The sequence below is a fragment of the Littorina saxatilis genome, linkage group LG9 (assembly GCF_037325665.1).
Source record: "Littorina saxatilis isolate snail1 linkage group LG9, US_GU_Lsax_2.0, whole genome shotgun sequence".
Lineage (NCBI taxonomy): Eukaryota > Metazoa > Mollusca > Gastropoda > Littorinimorpha > Littorinidae > Littorina > Littorina saxatilis.
In genome coordinates this window covers 33564183-33588026 of record NC_090253.1, presented here as the reverse complement: position 1 = coordinate 33588026, position 23844 = coordinate 33564183, and the positions used below count along the sequence as shown (strand labels likewise).

General features: G+C 40.7%; 1 protein-coding gene across 2 annotated transcripts in view; it reads right to left on the bottom strand.

Annotated features, from left to right (window-relative positions):
- LOC138977044 (G protein-coupled receptor kinase 3-like) overlaps positions 1-23844 on the bottom strand; it is a 195907-nt gene that overhangs the window by 115839 nt on the left and 56224 nt on the right. For both annotated transcript variants that reach the window (XM_070349947.1, XM_070349948.1), the window contains exons 7-10: positions 23774-23825; positions 20123-20214; positions 14567-14666; positions 2396-2608 (exon numbers count right to left, since the gene is read on the bottom strand). In XM_070349947.1, the coding sequence (XP_070206048.1) occupies positions 2396-2608; positions 14567-14666; positions 20123-20214; positions 23774-23825 (457 nt within the window). The remainder of the gene's footprint in view (positions 1-2395; positions 2609-14566; positions 14667-20122; positions 20215-23773; positions 23826-23844) is intronic.

Below are 23844 nucleotides of genomic sequence, written 5' to 3'. Positions count from 1 at the left end.
TTTGAAACACTTGTTTATCTGACACTCAAATACATATATAATAATCCAAACAACACACATAGAAACATACGAAACAATAGCTTAATATTTATGATTATTTATATTTTAATTATTTATATTTATTTTATATTTATAGATCGAGTTAAACACGCAAATAATTAAGATGTATAAACGAAAGCAAAACTAACAGAGACAATGAATCGGCGGCTCGTGGATGATCGCTTTCTTTTCTTCATGAAAACTTGATCGTGTTTTGGGGGTTTTTTTTGAGGAGGAGGGGGCCTGTAATGAACGGCCACCTGATATTTGCGGTCACCTTTGCAATGACTAATGGGTGACCGGATATGGCAGGTACTACTGTACTTATCCCGCGTTTACAATGTTACCAACAGATTGACTAAAAGTTTTGATATTGCTTCACACTACTTGTGTTATTGAACTTTGATTGAAAAAGAAATCACTAAGTTGAAAGAAACAAGGTTTACACAAAATCAATGGCACATTTGCTTCCCTAGTATGTCTTGCTAGACAAAAAATCCCCCAATAAATTTATGAGCTAAATTAAGAAATGGCTGTTGACTGACAGCTTAGAGTAAACAAAAATGTTTTGAGTTAGTTGGTTTTATTTGTTTACTTTAGAACGACTCAATGTGCTACAAGCAAAAAAGGTGACTGACCATACTATCTGAGCAGTTACCAATGCATTGGAACAGTTCTTGTTGAAATATGTGTTGCTCTGTGTGGTTCAACAACACGCGTTGAAGTTGGAATGAGAAAACGTAGAGTTGTGCTCTTGAGCATGCAAAGATTCTGACCAAAGTCAAAGTCTGAACACAGTGTCAGCGTTTTGACCGCTGCAAATGAAAATGTGTCTGCCTGCTACCGTTTGTGATACAGTGGTACCTTCCCTTTACAACCCCTCTCTTTTACGGGTCCCTCAATATTACGACCGACTTTTCTTTGACGGATTTTTTCTCCTTCTTTGTCTTAGTATTTCTCACCTCCATATTACGCCCACCTCTCTGATATGATATACGACCGTCCATACGTGGACTTACGACTTTTCCCAAAATTATCACAGGTTTGGTGAACTTGTAATCTCCTGTCGAGTCAGTACGCGATACGGACACAAACACGTGCTGAAATCCGGAACGTGTACAACATCATTTCGGCACGCAAACGGCTGAAGCCATGGTTTTTCATTTCTATGCCAGGTCATTACTTTATTTTGACTAGATCAAGGTCATCTGCCAGATATCTGCTTCATTTTGCAAAGAACTGTGCAGGAACTCCTACCTTATAAACAGGCAAAGTTACAGAAACGTCATAAAAGCAACCCGCACATCGAACTAAAACCGAAAGTTGTGGTGACGTCATGACATTTTGCGATGTACGTCAGTGAAGCTCGTGCGCATGTTTTCAGTCTTGCTAAAAACAATGGCTGACGAACATTGTTTCGAAATCAGGAACTGTTTTTTGTTTTCCCCCGATCCGTGACTGAGTGACGCGATATACAACCACGCCTTCATTTGAATCAATAAACTCTCATCAGAATCCCGTCAGTGAAGTTTGAAGGTGAGTAGTGTAGTCTCCTAAATTACTCAACACTGTGGACAGTCCGGAGTGCAGTTATGTCCCTTGAATGAGCGAGTCAAAGTTTCATCGTGAAAACTGACGCTTTTCGCTACAATTTTAGATCAGTTTCAACACACTGCCGCTGTTCTTTACGTTTGCAAAGACTTGTACGTTTTTGAACCTTGCGTTTGGGTCACTTTTCTTTGTTTTTAACCAAATCTTTGCAGGGTATCGTATTCTGACTATGATTAGTATCTGGTATTGAGATCGATGTGCATGCTTTTGGACCGCCTGCTTTCGTTCGACCTCAGTGTGTTTATTTGCAAACCTGAGTAGTTGTGGGACTTGATTAAACAAGTAAGAAAACTATGTGTGGGTCAATAATTCAATAGAAAACTGTTTACCATAATCGTTTAAGGAAAGAATAACATTACTTTATGGGCGGCATCAATCAAAACGCCCGTGTGATTCCGGATCATTGACGGACCCGGACATAAACCAATCCTCCATGTTACGACCCCTCCATATAACGACCGAATTTCAGTTACATTTTCAAAGTCGTTAGACAGATGTACCACTGTACTGACATCTGAGCGGGATGTGGCGATGTGTATTTGACATTTAAGCCAGTTAATCAGACTATGTCCAACTGCCAACGACATCCCTGAAATCATACTTCAACACTAAGGATCTGGGTCTTTCATAACATGAAAGTTTGTTTGTTTGTTTGCTTAACGCCCAGCCGACCACGAAGGGCCATATCAGGGCGGTATAACATGAAAGGGTCATACAAGTAATAAGTAACATATAAACATCCTACCTTAAGGTCTCTGTAGACAACAAAGCGACTGTGCATGTGCTCCAGACCCAGCATGACTTCAGCAGCATAAAAGCGGACTTCTTTTTCTGTGAAGACTCCATGCTGGGACAGATGATAGTGCAGGTCACCACCATTCATCAGATCCAGGATGAAGCACAGCTTCTCTGGAGTTTGAAATGCGTAGGTCATGCACACGATGAATGGGCTACCTTCCTGTTCAACAAAAATGTCCCTAAAACACTTAAGATGCTACAAAAGCAAAGCATAGTCTGTCCTGCTAAAATAGAAAGAAGAGATGGGGGAGGGAGTTGGGGAGGGGGGCAATGAGAGGCAGAGAGTCTACCAAAAGAGAGAGAAAAGTGAGTGAGTGAGTGAGTGAGTGAGGGGCGAGCAAGCGAGCTTGTGTGTGTGTGTGTAAAAAAACAAATGAAAGCAAAACAAAACAAAAACATATCTAATAGCAGGAGGAATACATGATGTTCAGAAATAGCTCTTGTAAGCATTTTATGGCCTGTGGAAGTTATATTTTTTTAAGAGTTCACACAGCATTTTGCATCTAAAATATAACAAGAAAAGCAAATGCTTACACAACTCTCCTTCAACATTTCCCATTACAGCGGAACCCCCCTTTTAAGACGCCTCCCCCTCTCCCCCAAAATGAGATGTACTCCCTCCCCTTTAAGACCCTCCCCCCCTCCCCATCCAATAGAAGACTCCTTCCTTTCTTCCCCCCCCCCCCCCCCCACTCCCTCCTTTTTAAGACACCCCAGTACCCGATTAAACCTTCCGCCCATTCAAGACCCAGTTTTCTCAGATTTTCTAATCATAAATTAAACTTTAAAAGACGAGTCATTTTAAGACTCCTTTTTTAAGAAATGATTTTCTCAGATTTTTTTTGTAGGTCTTAAAAGGAGGATTCCACTGTATTATTACGGCCACCCCCCACCTCAATTTACTTCTTTTTTAAATGCTATTCCAGCTTCATAAAATAATGTTCAAGAGACCATTCACATCTGACTTATTGACACAAAATTGATCCAAATGTCACAACAAAATTGAGATTTTTTTTCTTAAATCTAGTTTTGATATGCATACTTACCATACCTTACAGAGTTAGAACGATCGACCCATCATTTAAAAAAAAGATAACTGTCTAAAATACCTCGAATTCCGGAAAAAGCTGAGTTATTATAATTCAAGCTATCATATGACATCCCGGTATCCGCGCCTGCGCAGTCATTTTTTCTTGGTGGAAATCTCTGCTGAACTTTCATCCTACTCCCCTTTAGAAAAAGTATGGAATCGTGTAAGGGTAGGGCAGAGTGCCCTAAACTCTTGGAGACGATTCTGGAGCACAAAGTACTACTCAAGGCTGTAGCCAACACCACCTGATGTACCTAGGCGGTTCCCGTCCAAGTACTTAATGGGCCCATCATTCCTTAACCCCGGTGATCGGAAGAGCACCGGTGATTTTAACATGTTATGGTTGTTTGCTTGGAGTCTTGAGTGTAAGGCCTGACAGCTCTCCTTTGACTCCTGCAAAACCTGTCCATGAGGGTGAGGGTAGGTTGAAAGAATCCACTTACACCCCGTTCTGATGAAGCCCAGTCCCTGTGAATGTTTGCAGACCCAAGCCCTGCTTGGGAGAATCTCCCAGCTGGGGCTGAAGTCCGAGTAAAGGAGTCAGTATCTTCCCGCTCTGAGGGGAGGGGAGAAAAAGGAGAGCCGGTGTGTGCCGAGAGTTAGGAAGCTCGGTCTACACCGATCCCGGGTGTGAGTCGACAGCTTGAGGGCCAGAATCGACCCTCACAGCCGTAGCAGAATTTTGGCTTGGAATTCTGCTAGATAGGCTGAGGCACTGACTGTAGCCTTTCACCAACGAAGCCGGGAATACAGGCCAGTCAAGGCAGACTCGTCCTCCTAAGCCCAGCTTGAATGAGGTGGGCATAGGGGGATTGAGCGTCCAGCTCACGGGACTCGGAGGTGTCGAATGCTGAGTGCAGTGACCTTTATTAGAATAAAGGGATGCGCTCTTCCTCCTCATTAGGACGGTCTCCCTGAAAGGGCGAGTATCGTTTGGGAATGCACAGAGGTGCGTGCCGAACCTCCTTGAGTCGAGGAGCTAAGTCATTCCTCATACATGTACTACCAATGCCGGATATGCCCACCTGATAACACCTTTGGAGGATGTAGCAAAAGAACTTTATTCAGTGTTGATATTACTGCACAAGCAGCAGACAGGCTGTTATGCAGGTGTAGAAGTAGTGGAAGGATGGATAACATCTGTAACTAAGGTTTGTCAAAACAAGGGAAATAACCATACGAGGAAACTCATGATGAATTGCGGATATTGGCTAAGATTAAAATGTACCAATAATCTGTATGAAAAACAGTTCACTAAACGTGGAGAAAATAATTTGAATAATTTACTCGACATTGTTTATGAAAACAAGAATAAAATATATAAAAACCTCATATAAAACAAACAGTTGGCAAAGTTCTGCAAAGCTGATAGTGATAATCCAATTCCAGTGAGCCATGCCATAGATGCTATGCTCAGGTTGATTCGGATTAGAAGATGGTTTAATTCTCCAGTCCAAGAGACTACAGGTCAGTTGGATCAAGGAACCATCTATATCCGGTGAATGAGCTGTGTCATGAATATTAAGGGAGGTTTCTGATACAGTGAAAACTGTCAAATACGGTCACTGGACTTAGCGGACACTCGCAGAATACGGACAGTCAGTCTCGGCACGGACTGCTTTACACTGTAAAACACCTGTACGTTACGGCCACCTCGGCATTACGGACGCGGACACGTATTTTGGGTCCATAATAAGTCATATACCTGCTAAATACGGACATCCACAGCAAGCTGGGAAGTTCGATCGACGAAGAAGACGATAAATCGATCAGTTGATCTTGGTGAGTGTTTTAAGTCGACGCATTTGATTGGCTGCTAGAGTTCCAAGGCAGCCAATCCAACGCGTGGAACGTGTTCGGCGGAACGGAAGTGAAAGTGTATGAGTGAATGTATCTTCTCTTCGAAAGAGTGATTCGTGTTTAACAAGATGGCAGCAAGAAATTCAAATTCAAGAAAAGGAAGAAATGCGCTGACTTTAGAACAAAGGATAAATGTTGTCAAACAACTGGAAAGTGGGAAATCATGCCGAACGATTGCACAAGAGCTTGGGTGTGGGAGAACGCAGATTTCGAAAATCAGCGTCGATCGGGAAAAAATAATGAAGTTGTGGGAATCGGGACTGAGACGGACGTGCTGACCAGAAATGGGTTTCGAAGAAGACAACCGAATACGAAGAGCTAAATGACGCCGTGTTCGAGTGGTTTTCAACCAAACGTGCGAATCACATTGCCATCAATGGTCCACTCAGACAACGCTGGACAAATTCTTTCAAAAGCTGATGAGTGCAGAATGAAGTGAATGTGAATGTGTTGTATGAATGAGATCCAGTAACTTTTTAACAATTTAAATTTATACAGTTGATATGATAAAAAGCTTTTAAACTTGTTTTACAACAGTCAATATTAAATGTTTCTCTATTTAATCTAAACAGCTTCTGTTTTTCTTATAAATGTACATGTACATGTGCAGTACTCTCTCTCTCTCTCTCTCAACTTGACTTTGTCGCGTTTACTTGCACCTGTCTAATAAGGACACCTGCAGAATAAGGACACTTTTGTCTGGTCCCAAGGGTGTCCTTATTTGACAGGTTTTACTGTACATACAAATTTGAGAGGTAGGCTAGCGGCATGAGAATCTGTCATCTGACTCTTGCAATGGGGTCTACAATTAGTATGCAAACTAGCGGCACCGTAGACATGAAGTCTACCAAAACTGTCCGTTGCATGGGTGGGAGCCCAAAATTTTGCCAGGACTGAACATTTTGGAAGGTTGGGGTCCGGCGGCTGCTCAAGCCCTGGCAGCCTTGTTGGGGGGTCTAGGGGGCAGCTCCCCCCAGCCGAAAATTAACTTTAGCATTTTAGGGAGGCAAAGCTGCCAACCCCTGTGAAGCCCAAAGAGTAGCATTTTGGAACTTTTACGCAATTGGTGTTTAAGCATAGCACTAGCATAATCGTAAATTTGAATCGCACACCCGCATTTATGCCAACGAAAAAGCATGTTTTCCTTCTAAAAACCAACGTAAATGAAAGGCATCAGTACAGTTCATTCCATAACTTTCCCCGGTATCTACGAATGCTTACAAGAGCAGGTTCTGCAAAATTGGAGGCTTAAATCGCAGTGGATTCCGACCCGTGGATTCTGAGACAGTGATAGCTCTACGAAGTTACAACGCTAAACAGAGTTAAACATTACCCATACACGCAAAGTCCGTCAAATTCTTTGGCAAAAATCTTGAAAATGATTCCCTTGCATTGGCGTGGAATCTGCACCATTATCTTCACTACCCTTACGTTCCCTCCGTTTTATTCTGCCTCCCATTTCCATTTCAAACACTGTGCAAGCATCAATTTAAAATCTGCGGACTAAGCTTATGACTTTACAAGTGCATTGCGCATTCTGATCAAATTCGCGATTGGCCCAGAGAGTCACCGGAAAGGCAAATGCTTGCAACAAAATTCACGATTGGCTAAGCAAGTCACGTGGACAACCTGGATCAGTCATAACGGAGTGGTTCTCAAACATTGGTACTCAGCTAGTTGCACTATGTTCATTGTTGATTGTCCAGCAATAAGTGAACATTTTGCTTGCCTGTCATTTTTTGCTTGAGCGTAGCAGTTTTTGGCTTAGCGTAACAATTACTGCAAAATCGTAGCATGCTACGCCGAAATTGTAGCAGTTTGCAGCTCTGGGGAGGGTTTAGGTGGCCTCTCCTGACTCTAAATCTTAGAACAAACATAAGCTTTTTGGAGATGCATAATATGAACAATCTTGTACTTACAGGTATTTGTAACCACCCAGCTGAAAATTAATTGTAGCATTTCAAGAGGGGCTGTTTGAGCCTCTACTGGCTTTAAAATTGAAAACAGCAAAAATGCACAAAATCAAAACCTCTATTCTTGAAGGTGTTTGGTTGCATCACTCTTGCCATGAGGTCTACAAAAACAAGTGGTAAACACATTTCAAGAAGGGATTTAGAAGCCTCTCCTCGCTTAAACAAAAACTTAAAATTGAAGATTAATTAAAAATCTTGTTAACTTGAAGGTATTTGATTTCATCACCTAGTTTTGTCTTTGATTCAAATTTTTTTTTACCTAATTAAAGGAAAATCGCCATGCTAACAAAAAGTTTAGACGAACACAGAAAATAACAGTCACCTCCCTTGTATTACATCTTCTTTAAAAGGATCCGACACTGATCAATGCACAGCGTAGTGACGATTGCGAACAAGTTCCGTAACTCTTATCTTCCGGGCCTTACCTCCCCCTGTTTTCATGATCCCCTAAAACAAATGAGTTTGCTTGCCCTCGTGTCCTTCGTCTTTTTCTTTCGCTCCTGTGTCATTATGACGTCAAACCTACAATAACGTCACGGAACACGTAAAAGAAAGTCCATGTTTCTGGTCCAAGACGTTCCACCTATTACAAGTCTCGGTTACTATGCTTGCCAAGAATCTTTCATTCTTTGTGCGTGGTTGTGAGTGCGTGTTCGTTTCTGTGTTTGCAGGTGTGTGTGTGTGTGTGTGTATGTGTCTGTATCTGTGTATGAGTATGCGTGTGTGTGTTTGTTTGTTTGTCTGTTTGCTTAACGCCCAGCCGACCCATAAGGGCCATATCAGGGCGGTGCTGCTTTGACATATAACGTGTGCCACACACAAGACAGAAGTCGCAGCACAGGCTTCATGTCTCACCCAGTCACATTATTCTGACACCGGACCAACCAGTCCTAGCACTAACCCCATAATGCCAGACGCCAGGCGGAGCAGACACTAGATTGCCAATTTTAAAGTCTTAGGTATGACCCGGCCGGGGTTCGAACCCACGACCTCCCGATCCCGGGGCGGACGCCTTACCACTAGGCCAACCGTGCCGGTGCGTGTGCGTGTATATTCGTATGTGTGTGATTGTGTGTGTGGGTGTCTGTATGTGTATATGTATGTTTGTGCGTGAGTATGTGTATATGTGTATGATTGTGCGTGTGTATGTGTAATAATTACATGTGATGAGCGTATCTTTTATGACACAAAAAGAAATAAATAAGAACTGACTGTTCAAGCAAATTGCCGTAAAGGTTTTCGAAAAAAAAACGGGTACAGCTAATCTGATGTATAAAGCTGGTTGCTGTTTATGTGTGTACGTTTGTGTGGTGGGTATGATTACAATAGGATCCGAAACGACCGCATCGATTTTGACGGGAATTGCAGAGTATATTCGTTGCCATTTGAGGCGTGTCCTAAGGTACCTCTCTCTCTCTCTCTCTCTCTCTCTCTGCATTGTATATTCTGAACATATTTTTGTTACACTATTGCTACATGTTCGATTGCTACCAGCTTATATTTATAATTACCTGCATAGTATGCATTTGATTTTATGAATAACCACATATGTATGCTCTTCATGCCTCATCTTCATCATCATCATTATCATCATCATCATCGTCATCATCATCATCGTCATCTTTATTATCACGTTTTCCGACCTCCTTTTGTTGGTTAACTTTTTAACTTTTTAATCTTTAATTTTTTAACTACATAATTGTGTGTCTATAATGCGTCCCAAGGACAGATTGTAAGAAAAGGCGTAGCCTTAAATCTCAATTCAATTCAATTCAATCCAATCCAATCCAATCCAATCCAATCCAATCCAATCCAATCCAATCTCTCTCTCTCTCTCTCTCTCTCTCTACCAGTACACGATCTGGTCGTCATCCAACCATGTTCAATAACGAGTTCAGGAATGATCATTTATTCTTTGTCGGTTTTTTATATGCTGACATGGATTTTCGGTCCTTTTAGTCTGTCATTGAACATTGTATAGCAAGTCACTCAGAAAATAAACTGCAGTTTCGTTGTGTTTCTTTAAACACGAACACAGGTAAGAAGTCTTACATAAGAAATAGTTTTCCTTTTGTTTCTAAGCAAATAAGCAAAGGAGGAAAAAAGACCGTGGTCACTGAAAACCAAACATTAAACTGGTAAAACATGATGAAGATGACATGACCGATAAATGCGGAGCTGAAGAGGTCACACGGACCACACAACAACAGTACGATCTCAAAATAGAAAGTTATGATGGTTTCCTCTTCGAGCAAATCTCACACATTGTTGAATCATAGCTTGAATTAAGCCTTTCGCTTCCGACCGCGCATTTAAGCGCGGTCGGACCCTCACAGCAGTCGGACGCCCTGTTACTCAGGGGAAACAACCGAGAGTCCGCAGTTGCCTCGTTTTCGATAGCCAAGATGTCTGCCTCCATGTGGGTGCTGTTTTGAGTGAATTCGATTGATTTTGACGGATTTTATTGCGTTTTTCTGGACATCTTTGGTTCGATTCTCTAACATGGCGAATCGGCGCTATACTGTTGAGGAAGCTGTTCGTATTTTGATGGATATTCCCGGCAATGGAGATGAAAGTGAAGATGAAAATGTGGTGGGAGGCGAAGGAGACATTGTTCAAAATGAAAGGGAAATTGAAAGTGACGAAAGTGAGAGTGATAATGATGATTTTGTACAACCATCCACGTCGCGTGGAAGGGGGCGTGGCAGAAGGGGACAAGGCAGGGGTGGGAGGGGTGGGACAGGTAGGAAAAGAACCGACACAGTTGATAATTCTCGTCAGGAAGATCCAACATTTCCTCGTGAGTATTCTATATACATAGATGTTTCTTTCCTCTACTGTTGTCCTAACAGTTTTTATGCAATCTCAATTCAACACACCCTATTTTTAGAAATATCGTCAAAAATCTCATATTATGGCTAACCTGTTGCAAAAACAAAAAAAATGAATAAGGCATATCTCAAAACTAAAATCATTCAACTATGCTGACAAAAGGCCAATAAAAATGTCTACATTAGTTTTGACTGGATATTTTTAATATTTACAAGCATAAAATAGCATTTTGTCTATATTTTCACTAATAAACTGAATAAATTGGATTATCCGCCCCTTGCGTAAAACATTGTCTGCCCCTTTTGAGTAATTTGTGGTATTATTGGAATCTCCAATCATATACCTACACATACATATATGTTTCTTTCCCCTACTGTTATCCTAACAGTTTTTATGCACTCTCAAATCAAAACACTCTTTTTTTACCAATATCCTCAAATAGTTCCGGAAGTCAAGGGGTTAAAAGAGAAATATGTTTCAAGTACCGTAAGTTTGTTTCATTTGCTAACTTTCTAAAGGACTCAATATATCTGAAGCAAAATATATATCATAGATCAGGAATGCAAATTTTCTCTACCATTGAATCCCTGTAAGATGGGTATAAAAAGAAGTGGCTGACCTAGATGTTCAAATGTTGGAGTGTGAATTGAAATCATGCTACTTTCGGCCCCTGACTCAGTTTATAAACTTGAAGCAAAGTATCCTGCCAAATACAGACCTGTTTACCCTAAACCCGAGGCAAGAGTACTTTCCCAAAAGGTTGAGTGTATTTTTCAAAAAGTTGGTGTACTTTGCAAGCAAAGCCTTATGGGTGCAACAGTGTTTGTGTAAGAATAGCATGTCTTGTGAACACCTTCAGAATTTAACTCCTTCCAATACAACAGGGATAAAACAATTTTATTTACCTATCAGTTGGTAGCATTATAACCAGTGTCTTCCAAACAGATATGAAGTTCGTGAAATAACATCTGCGGTTGACAGTGGCAAGTTCATTTTTACAACATCTCAGAAAACATTGCTTCAGCACGGACTACAGCCTTTTCTTCTGGCAGGATTTGCTTTGCGGGAATTAACTTCATAATTCTTTGCTAGCTTTCAGCGGATTTCTTTGCAGCAACCTTGTCCAGGTGAGTTTTGGAACTGCAGTGTCGTTCGATGTCATATTTCCCAGCATGGGCAACGGAGAAATCTGATTTACAATACTTGCAGTGTGCATGACTTTTTCCCACAATTCCTGGCTCTTTCTTATATTTCTCCCAGAAAATTTGCTGCTTCTGCTGTTTAGACTTGGTACAGTCATCCGAAACTGGCAAATTTTTCCGCTTCATTTTGCAACGATTGTCCAGATGATCGCACGTGCCAACAACTGAACGAGGTTTCCACAGCTGAAGACTCGCTGTCAGGGTTATCTCCCTTGGACCGAAACCGGTATCAGTTGTACCATCCCGTAATCAGCACACCAACACTGGAAAACGTATTCTAGACTTTTTCTTAGTCGTATTTTGTGTGTGTGTCGCGTATTGTCGTACCGATAATAATTTGGCGTACAAAATACGCCCAAATCGTACTGGTAAACAGGTCTGCAAATACCCCAAATGAAAAATTAAGATATCTTTTAACTTGTAATCAAGACCTTGGGTGGCAAGCTCCCAAACTTATCGCTAGACGTTTACATATGCACCCGCTTGGTGCATGGATATGAAGATATAATACTGAAACTAACGCCATTGCTTTTCATAGCTACTTCATATTTTCATAAGAACATCTTAAGAATACCCTTTTATATCCAAGTATCTCTCAGTACGACTTTTAATTAGATGAGCGAGAGTGTGCGGGGGATGGGAGGGTGGTGACACACTGTACATAAAGGGAAAGTTTGTGTGCGCGCCTGTGTGTGTTTTTAATCTAAGACAAATGTCGCCAATGTTTTTGAGACGTTAAATAAACGATTTTAAGAAGTAAAAGAATGTTCAAATAGATAGCAACTAAGATGCCACATACCCCAGTATGAGATGACATCGCTTCCTGGGACGGAAATCCGTCTGAGATGGAAAAACTACCATCCCTGCTGTTGACGAGAGTCATATCCGGGGGGGGACCCGTACCTCTCTCGCCTGGCCTGATTTCAGGTGACAGGTCTCAGTTCACGAAACTCTCGAGTGCTAGACTGCTGGCTACGGTGATCTGTACAAGCATTAAGGCCAAAACATTCCTCCCCCGGAACAAACTCCAGGCATGGGGAGAAGTCCCGGTAAGCAGTGCAGGGTAAGGAACTGCCAAGCCTCCCAGAGAATCGGAACCTGAGACCCCCCCCCCCCCCCCACCCCTCCCCTTCCAAAGGCAGCGAGCACTCAACATAGCTATCTCCGGGCTGTGAAGACTAACGGGCACGGTTCCCCACTCACCAGGTGAGCGCACCAACACAGTCACGATTTGTTTTTAAATTGACTTTTCAGTCGGCTCAGGCGATAGAGAAAGCATGTGTTCAACCGATACCGCAGCCGAGCTTTAGGCTTTGCCGCACTTAGGTTTTGCTTTTCTCGCTGAGCAGATAGTGGAGTTCGCGGGGAACTCCAACTTACTCCACCTTATTGTTAACAAACCCAAAAAGGAAAGATCTCACTGGGTTTTTTAAGTCGAAGACGCTGAGAGATGGGATTGACCTTGTCTGCTAAACGACCCAAAGGAAAAAGTGACTGCGCAGACGCGGATACCCGGATGTCACGTGATAGCCCGGATTATAATAACTCTCGGCTATTTCAGGAATCCGAGGTATTTCAGACAGTAATTTTTTTTTTAAAGATGGGTCGACCGCTCTAACACCCCTGGGCTAGGCTATTGTAAGGCATGGTACAGTATGTGAAATAAAAACTAAAATTGCAGTTAACAACAAGTATCAACCCAAGATGAAAATGATGAAGACAAACAAGTGCTCAATTTCTGTTAAAGTAACAGAGTAAAGCCCCTTAATTATCTACTTTCTCTGTCCATTGGGTGCAGGCAACTTTCTTTTACAGATTATTGCTTTTTTTTCTCGGAGATCACGAAAGCCTGGAAGTGTGTTAAGTTTGAAAGCTTAAGCTTCAAAAACATCCGTATTAAGCATTTATCTAAATTAAATATGAGGGGGGGATGCTCATATTTAATTTTAAAAAATTAACATCAGCGTTTATTTGTTTTCTACAGACTGCCTAACACGGCTAACATAGTAATAGGGCACTCTTTCCTCATTACTCATATCAGATGAGTCAAACATGGTAATTTTCCTCTTTTTTTTTTATACCTGCACATGACCCCACTCTGACATTGAAATCTGACGAGGGTACACCAAACTTTTATGCTTTTTAGAAGATTATTAAATTCTACCATTGTGTCAAATATGGAGCTCTAACTTTAAAAATATCAGAGAAAACATGAACATTTAAGGTTTTCATATAAACACCCTTTTTCTAAACCAGATTGGGAGTTCATTATTCACCAAAGCGCCAGCAGCATATTTTTACTGGTAATTCCCACTGACCTTATAGTTAGCTTGCCTCACCTTTGAGAAATACAACTCTTCCACAATCGATAAATAAAACCTACAAAAACTTGTATAACCCAAGCAAGTCGCATAATGCAAAAGTTAAAACATTGAGTCAATCTGTGGAACTCACAGAAAGACACTAATAGACTAACTGCACTACATTTTCTTCTCACTAAGACTAGTAAACAATAGGCTGGTTGAAACCCAGCGGCCGAGAACAGAAGCTCAATGGACCTAATATTTGCATACAACGCATTTTCTTGATTTTTGACTTTGTTTTAATGTACATATTTTTTTATTCAGGAGATGATAAATAACACAATGCAATCATTTTTAAATAATTATGTTTGCAAACATTTGATTTTTAATGACAGCTTTAATTAACAAACTAATAAATTAAATTTTAAGCTTACATTAGCTGAAATTCTATCCCATAGTCCAGACTTGAGTCAAAGAATTTTTGACCAAAATTTCAATCACTTTGACAATGCTGCCTCAACTTTTGTAAAAAACAAAACAGATATGACATCATCATCTATCAAATTATTTGTTTACAAAAAACAACAACGGTGGGGATATCATCTGGAAGAAGTTATATGTAAAGTTTCATGAAGATCTGTTCATTAATTTTTTGGGAACTAACACACATACACACACACCTCAAAGCCATACATGTACACCACCACCACCCTAGTCTTGATTCCTGGACTATCTGTAAACATTTAGTCAAAACTTGACTGAATGTTATAAAAATGATCCATTAGAATTTAGACACGGACACAGACACATCTCTGTTACATTTTTCTTCTTCCCACCCTCTAAGACTCAGAGACTCACCCCTGTGCTGACAAGCGAGAGCATGATGCGTTCATTCAGTGCCAGTGTTTCTCCCCCCTTCATCTTGATCCTCTTCTTGTCCAGGCATTTCATTGCATACCTATAATTTGGCAGAAGTGTTACTGCCTGTCATCTATCACTAAAGGCATCATAGGTAAAGTTCAGGATAGTGCCTACAAAACATACATACTATTTAATGCACAATAAACTCATTTAAATGTCTAGGTTATGTCATATAAAACCATTGCTATGTGTATTAGCTGCCTTGTGCTTGAGCGAACAATTATCTCTAAATGAAAACACTGAAGGCTCAGCACTCACTGCTATTACAAAGCACTAAATCCGAGCTCACCTTGACCACCCATAAGTAGCCTCTTCAGGAATGAGTCTATCACAGTCATTTGATATCTTCAAGGCTGTAAGGCTGGGGACACATTTGGTTGGGGTCGTGTGGCCAAACTTCACCAGTGGTCGTGGGTCCGTGAGGACCCAGAAGGGTGTTTAATTGCAAATATCTCTTAAACTAGTTGGAATTTTTTAATGAGCTTTTAAGAATGCCTCAGGCACCTAAAAAGCTCTTATGTCCTAAAATTTCAGAGAGAAGTAATTAAAACAAGTCGCGTAAGGCGAAATTACTACATTTAGTCAAGCTGTGGAACTCACAGAATGAAACTGAACGCACTGCATTTTTTCACAATAGATTTTATGGCAGATGTTAATGTCTCTGTCACAACAATCCAGAAAAGCGCGGTAGCGGTTGCGCTGAGGACGATAACACGCTTTTCTATATCTCTATTCTTTTTAACTCTCTGAACATGTTTTTAATACAAACATATCATATCTATATGTTTTTGGAATCAGGAACGGACAAGGAATAAGATGAAATTGTTTTTAAATCGATTTCGGAAATTTAATTTTAATCATAATTTTTATATTTTTAATTTTCAGAGCTTGTTTTTAATCCGAATACAACATATTTATGTTTTTGGAATCAGAAAATGATGAAGAATACGATAAACGTAATTTGGGATCGTTTTATAAAAAAAATAATTTTAATTACAATTTTCAGATTTTTAATGACCAAAGTCATTAATTAATTTTTAAGCCTCCAAGCTGAAATGCAATACCAAAGTCCGGCCTTCGTCGAAGATTGCTTGGCCAAAATTTCAATCAATTTTATTGAAAAATGAGGGTATGACAGTGCCGCCTCAATTTTTACAAAATGCCGGATATGACGTCACCAGACATTTATCGAAAAAATGAAAAAAACGTCTGGGGATATCATACCCAGGAACTCTCATGAAAAATTTCATAAAGATCGGTCTAGTAGTTTACTCTGAATCGCTCTACACACACACACACACACACACACACACACACACACACACACACACACACACACACACACACACACACACACACACACCACGACCCTCGTCTCGATTCCCTCCTCTACGTTAAAACATTTAGTCAAAACTTGACTAAATGTAAAAAAAGGTCATATTTAGACTACAAACATCGTGGGGCCGTGCGGATCCATGTTTCTCAAAGAAGGAAATGAGAAGCATGCGTCCGAACGGCCCCACGATGAATTCCATGTGTAGTCGATAACCCGGACGGGCGAAGGTTAATGAGATCAAGCCTTATTTTCAGGATATCTTAGATCTTTTCACTTTCAGTAGTGACCTAGAAATTTGAGGAAAAGAAGGTAAATTAAGGTCATGTCTGCTGATCCTTAACACCTATAAGTGTGTGAAATTTGAAGGCTTTTGCTTCAAAAACATCCAAGAAAACTTCAATGTTAAGTTTTTATAAACCAACCCAAAAATTAGAGGAGGATCAACCAAACTGTAGTCATGTCGGGAGATATTCAAACCCTAGAAGACTGCAAAGCTTCAAAGCTGTAGCTTCAAAAGCATTGAAATAACCTCAACATTTAGTTTTTATGAATTCAACATGACCCCACTGTGACCAAAAAATTTGACGAGGGTCAACCAAACCGGGGTCATGGGGCAAAGTTGCGAAGCTCAAGCTTTACATCATCAGAGAAAAAGCCCAACATTATTTTTGGGGGGTCAACATATGGCCGGCTGGCCTAAAACTAGCCATTTCTAAGACTCCCGATTACTCGGGTGAGTCAAGTTGTGAACTCGTGGTAAATAATCTGAGATTATTTTATTAACATCTTTTTTTATCATGTCAACACAGAAAGTGAGCAATCATGTAAACAATCACTGATTCATCCAGCCTCTTTCACATATTCAGACTATCCTCTCAGTGTAACACGAAACAAACAGAGTGGGCTTTTTCTTTATTTTTTTTTTCTCTTTCAGACCTGCCAACCCTTATGAATCCTCAAGTGTAGCAATTTAGATTTTTTTTTGAATTTTTAGTGAAGCAAATGGTGTTTAAGTATAGCATTTTCTTAAATGTATTACCACATCCGCATTTATGCCATCTTGCACAAGAATAGATATTTTTAATAAAGTTTCATAAGAATGCAGGAACATAAAATGCCCATTAGAGAGTATTTGCAGTGCCACTTTTCAGTGTACACAATGTTTTATGACCCATGTTGTGACCGCTACAAGAAGTGGGAAGCAAAAATGAGTACCAGGACTCACAAAAAAAGAGGATGCTTGTGTTTATTTGTTTAAGAGTAGCAATCTTAGATAATGGCATAGCAATTGCTCTTAAAATGTAGCATGCTGTTGCGAAAAGCAGTTGGCAGCTCTGTATTTTGCATGTTGACACTACGTGTCAGTTACAAAATGAATGGTAAAAAAATTCCCACTCTGTACAAAAAGTAGCCAGACAGATAAATTTTGGTATGTGTCTAAGTTGAAGAAAGACCATGTAAAATCCTAAATCCCTGGTAGCTGAAATGATGGGTTGTGTGAGAAGGAAGATACAAATCCATAACTTTAACATATATAACATACATATATGTATATCTATATATACAGCAGACTTCCACTAACTTGCGGTCCACTAAATCGCGAATTCGGCTATATCGCGGAGACCTCTTGGACCCCCCAAAAAACAGGACCAACCTTTAAAAAAAAGAAAAAAAAAAATTTGTACAGATCATGAAAAAATGTTCTATCATAACCACGCTATCTCTCTCTGGATACGATGGCCTTTCATCATGCAGTAAATTGTCATTTCATCTTATCAGTCTCTCTCTCTTTCTCTCCCTCAGTCTCTCCAAATAGTGTTCTACGTGTGTGTGTGTTTTCAGGTTGTGTACATTACGGGTTGATCGAGACCTGCGAACAAAAGAAAAACAAACCTTTCACGCGCACATGCCCCACTCAGTCAAGAACTTTCATGCCACGATCGGTATCGTCAAATTGGCCACGTGCCTATAGAGGTTAAGTGACTGACCAGTCAGTATGGCCAGTCAGGCGTGCAGTTGAACACTCGAGTCCAGCTAATTGCGATCTCTGCTAGACGGTCCGGGTGGCCACAGGCGCCAATCAAGTGCTTAAACTGCGCTTCAGTCTTCTGCAATCTAGTCAGGCATGCAATTTAACACTCGAGTCCCATCCCGCTAATCGCGATCTCAGCTAGACGCCCCGGATTTTCTACAGGCGCCATGAAGTGCTTCAGCTTCTTGCGTTATAGCAGGTGGCAGAAAAAGCAAACTTCTTCTTCTTCTTCTTGGCGTTCGCAGAGGTTACACGATCAGTCCAGCACTGGTGATAAATGTCGTTTTCTCCAACTCCTGTCGACTGCCGTATAGTTTGGTCTGCAAGGGAGTTGGTGACGGCCACACTTCTTTTCGTTCCTCATCTAGTAAGGGACATCGCTGTAAGATGTGTTCCGCTGTTTGGTCTTCTTGACCGCAGGCACAGGTTGGTGATGGCGCCAGCTTGAACTTTCGGTTCATGTGAGCATTGAGCCTGTTGTGGCCAGTACGCAGCCTGATGAGGTTGACTTGCTGCTCTCTGGACATTGTGTGGTAGTCATCTCTGTTTGTCCTTGGCCTCATCAATGCCTTGATGATTGTCTTGTGCTCACCAAAGCTGACACTGTTTTCAGGTTGGTCTTCCACGGCTCCTTCTTTCGCCAGCTCATCTGCCATTTCATTTCCTGGTATCCCACAGTGTGCTGGTATCCACTGGAGGACAACTCTTCTGGTTTGTCTGACCATCTGTAATGCTTTGGCCAGCTGTGGGAGTTTGTCGTTCTCTAGGGCCTGAAGGACTGAAAGGGCGTCCGAGAGGAAGACAACTTGGTAGCAAGGGTCTGCGGAGTCCTGAACCAAGGAGGCGGCCTGCATGAGAGCTTCTGCTTCTGCTTTATAGTTTGTGCAGTGTTTGCCAGTGGCAACGCTGGATGTAGCTGTATGTCCCCCAGGGAACTGGATCAGAATGCCAGCACCTCCATTGAGCACGGCGTTAGTTGCTGATCCATCGGTGTATACATGGATCCACGCCTCTTTTGGGTACTGTTCGTCGATCAGGGCTAAGGTGAGTGCCTGTCGAGCTGTGTCATTCAAAAAGCAAACAATCAAAGAAGAAATCTACATGCTTTCTGCCAAAGACAAAACGCGTGTCAACTCAGACTCACACAAAGCAAAACAAAACGTGCGTGCGTGCGTGTTGATAAAGTAACAAGTGCGCGTTTCCAAACGAAATAAAATTATGTGGTAATTCACCATGGCTTGCGTTCTGTTCATTGTCAGTTAGTGTGTGTGTGTGCAGCATTGAGTCGCTATACGCGTACAGTGTACGTCTGTGTCTGTCTGTGTCTGATTAACTAGTAAGTTTGTGACGACGTAAGAGTCGGAGAAAAAAGAAAAGAAATCATCATCTGCTGATAAAAGAAAACGTGTCATCGCAGTTAATCTTTTGAGAACTTAGTTGGCAACAGAAGCGTCACACTTGCGAGAAACGCAGTAACACATACACATGAACATTGTAGCACAACCACATGCAAGGCGTGCGTGCGCACGCGCGCACACACAAATGCACGCACACACACACATGCACTCACACGGCAAACGCACACACGCCAACGTGACGCTCACAGGCTTTTTGTGACCAACAAGGGAAATAACCGCGTGTTTCTCTGACTCAGAAGGGAACGCGGTTTCTTCCCTTTAACTGCATAGCGAATCGGATATATCGCGATCAAAAATCTTTGGACCCCAAAGACCGCGAGTTAGTGGAAGTCTGCTGTATATATATATAAACATTATAAATAATATATAAATAGAGTGGTTTGCTTCTTGGTTGGATACCATGGATTGACAACTCTCGCCATCTCTACCACCTGACCACTGATGAGACACATTAATGTCGAAACATGTGTCGGGTCTTGGTAGTAAAACAATGGTCCTCCTCGATCTGGACTTGATTTCTCTGTTGATACGCTCTCCCCTTTGGGGGTTAGCTTCACTTTGTGAATCGGTCCCATCCGAGGAGGGTCTGATTTCCCCAATCTGTGAAGGGACATTTTTCTCTCTCTTTTGCTCTGCTAAGAGATTTTAACAAATCTCAGTTTACGCATGCTTCTGGTTCATTTCTTTATTTCTACATATTTACTTACATTTTGCCTGTGTCTGCTTTTCTGCACCCATACACTTCACCGAATCCGCCCCGGCCAATTATCCTATGTACACTAAAGTCATTCATTGTTAACTGCAAAAAAGATAAAACAATTTCAATATCATTACATTGGAACACTCACAGAAACGTACACCTGTACAGGTAAACAAGCACAAACATACACACACTCAAGGGTTTAGACCAGGCTCAGATCACCTTTTCTAAATCAATGGGTCAGCCCATTCTGGTTTGACTTATACCATCAAAAACTCAATGGACCCCTTGAACAAATTCAATGGTGCAGATCTGTGTCAGAAAAAACAAAGTTTTTTAAAGATGCGGTTACAAGGCCTGCTGGGTTCAAATACAGGGTGACCCAAACAAAATGCAACCATCAAAAAATTAATAACTTCTACATCTGTGAACGGAATACCTTTATACTGTATTTGGGGGACATACATTTCAGCCTATGCATCACCAATCCACAATTTTTTTCATAATGTAGCCACTTTGTAGATCAAATGGTTTGACTTTAGTGCAATTTCAAAACAAGTTTCTAAATTCGGCGATGGACTCAAACAGGAGGTTTGACATTGAGCGGTAGCAATATTTACCTGATTTAAACCCTCCAGACTTTTAGGCCTGTCCTTAATTGGGCCAAGTCGACTACGCCAAGCTCACTTCCGGAAGCTACATCAAGCTTCCTCCCTTAATTGAACTATTTCTAGCATAGCTTCGCGAAGTCCAAGGGAATGCACTCTGCTCTCTCCTTGTCTTGGTGTCTCCAGCCTTTTAGCCAGAATGCGCATGTATGACTCATTGCCTGCTGGTAGTCTCGACCAGCGCAAGGTTTGGTTCCATTTGAGTATTTTACGTCACCAATTGACGCAAGTTTAGTTGTAACACAAAGTTCTTTGTTCTATTTTGGCCAGTCAACACCACGTGGGCATGTCGCATGAACACTGGGATTTCGAGTTTGATTCAACATGTCAAACGCGTCGAACTATGAAATAATACCGGTAGGTGGTTTCGTATTTAGTTTTCATACCAAAGCCGATATACACATCCTTCCTTTCGTTTTTCGAGTGTGATTTCTACGTCCATCTTGAATCAAAAAGCACTCTTCTAACAAAACGAACAACTTTGTCGCAGAGCTTATAGCGTAGCTTCGCATGTCAAAACTTGCGAAGCGAAGTAGGGTACAAAGTACTTCGCCGTAGTTGTTTCGTTGTAGCCGCAGGTTTTCGATATAAAGACTTCGCGTAGCTTCACCAAGTCGATTCCGTGCTCAATTAAGGACGGGCTTTACCTCTTGGATTATCTGAATGTCTGAGTATACACAAACACCCACTCCACCCCCTAGATAATCGATGACCTGAAGAAAGCAGTTAGAGCTGGGTTCAAGGCAATCCCTCGAAAGGAAAGCTTTCGTGGCAATGACAATTTCGGAGGTGTAATTTGGAACACCTTTTGAAGAAAAGGTAAATGTCGGCCCATTTTGCCTATAGACTGGAAACTTTGTAAAATAGTCGTGGACGAACTGAAGTTTGTACACAACATCCATGACAAAATTTGCTGAACTCAAATGACTGGAAAAAGTTACACTTGCGCAATGTTGCGCAAAATTAATCAATGACAAGAACGGATTCAAGTGATTTTGTCAACAGATGTAGAAGTTATTAACATTTTTGTGGGTTGAATTGTTTTGGGGTCACCCTATAAAATCAAATATCAAACTTACCTTCTATTACCTCTCAGCATCTTAACTTAAATATCGTGTAAGGTCCTGACTCAACACCTTCCCTACATGCAGTGGAATGAAATGAAACAGTTTTCTAATGTACCATAGTGGAAGTTTATAAACCATGCAACAACCAACTCTTCCTCAAGGACTTCGTTGGTGCTGATCCAAAATGGACTTTTTCCCCACCGTGTTCTTGAGCACTGACCACACATTTTCTATGGGACTGAGCAGGCAACAGTAAAATAAAAAAGTTTGTGCCGTCTCTTCCAAGTATTTAAAAATATCACCTTACAAAATAAAGCACTGTTTTCAATGTGTCCAATGATGAGAACCAAACAAGAACAGTGGAAGAGCTTATTAAGTGTTTAAACATATTTCTGAGACATTTGACAATTGTGTGTCCTTGTCTTGGTGAGTGAAGATCTATTTTGGTTCTGTTAACAATGTTTGTGTCTCCAACAGTTCATTTTGTTTGTTAGATTTTAGATTTCTGAGAGTTTGTATTGCCTTCAATATTCCAAGACTGCCAAAAAAAACATACTCCGCCATTTTAAAAATGTTCCTTTTTTGGGCAACAATTGCAGTACAGTAGGAGGCAAAAGAAACGCATCCACCGTTGCAAGTGATTTTTTGTCATTTTCAAACATGTAAAATATGAACCACATAAGGTACATCAAAAAGAAAAACATATTCGTGGAGGATATTTTACTGGCTGAACAATTAGTGCATAGTTTTTAATCGTTGTCTTTTTATACCTTTTCAGAAGTTGTGTAACACAGGGTGCGGGTGAGGTGAGTTGTGATTGCAGGCAAACGTGTCACTTTGAAACACTACAAAAATTGCAAAAGTGCACATTTTTCAACCAGATAAAGAAATTTGTGTCAAAAATTCATCCCTCTACATGATAATTTAAAAAGATTCATCTGCCGAAGCCGTATAAAATTACAACAGTGAACATATTTCAGTTACTTAGTGTTAAAAATGGTTGTTTAAGAAAAGCATCTTCGCATGGAATCGACACAAGCAATTTTCTATTAGCACTGTCTCGTTTGTTGCCAAGTAGAAAAGTTCATCTACTCGCCAAATGCGAGTTAAGTTGCTGAAACAAATTGTTGGTTTGGCTTGTAACGTTTGCTCTCTGGCTAGTAAGTTTTCAGAATCACTAGCCAAAGGCAAGTACACCATTTGTTGGACTTTCAGGGCTGAATTGGTTTACCTGGTTGAAAAGATTTGCCTGAAATCACGACTCACCTCACCCCTACCCCGTATTACACAATTTCTGAAAAGTTATAAAAAGACAACGATTAAAAAATATGTATTAATCGTACAGCCAGTAAAATATCCTCCACGAATATGTTTTTCTTTTTGACGTACGTACCTTTATGTGGTTCATATTTTACAACATTTTTAAAACAACGAAAAAAACACTTGCACCAGTGGACTGTGGCGCATTTTTTGTGTGCCTCCGATTGTATACCTGAATCAAAAATTCAGAACAATGTATCAGTTCATAGTTTAAAACATTAATGACTAATTAGACCGAACACCTGGCTGACACCCTCACACACACCCTCACACAAACCCATGTTATTCTTAAAAGAAGCTTGTTCAAAGCTTAATTTGAACTAGAAAAGAAAAAAATAAATTAAAAAAAGCAATTGAAAAAACAGCAAATTTGTCACTTATATCACTTATAATCATGACTGCGCTGTGACCCTAGAAATTACCAGTCAGAGTAGAGTCAGCCAAATTTTACCCACATCTGAAGGTTATCACAACCCAGAAGCAACTTCAGTTTTAAGGAAACATCTGAGAAAGTCTCAGACGAACAGCTGGCCCAAGGCTGCTCATTACAAAACCTCTACTTCTTAGTCATAGTGAAAGAACATAGGTACAAAATATACTTACATTAATATTCAATTCTAAGTTTTTCCACTGGCAAAACCTTGTGTATTTCTCACTGAAAAAAATAAAAAACA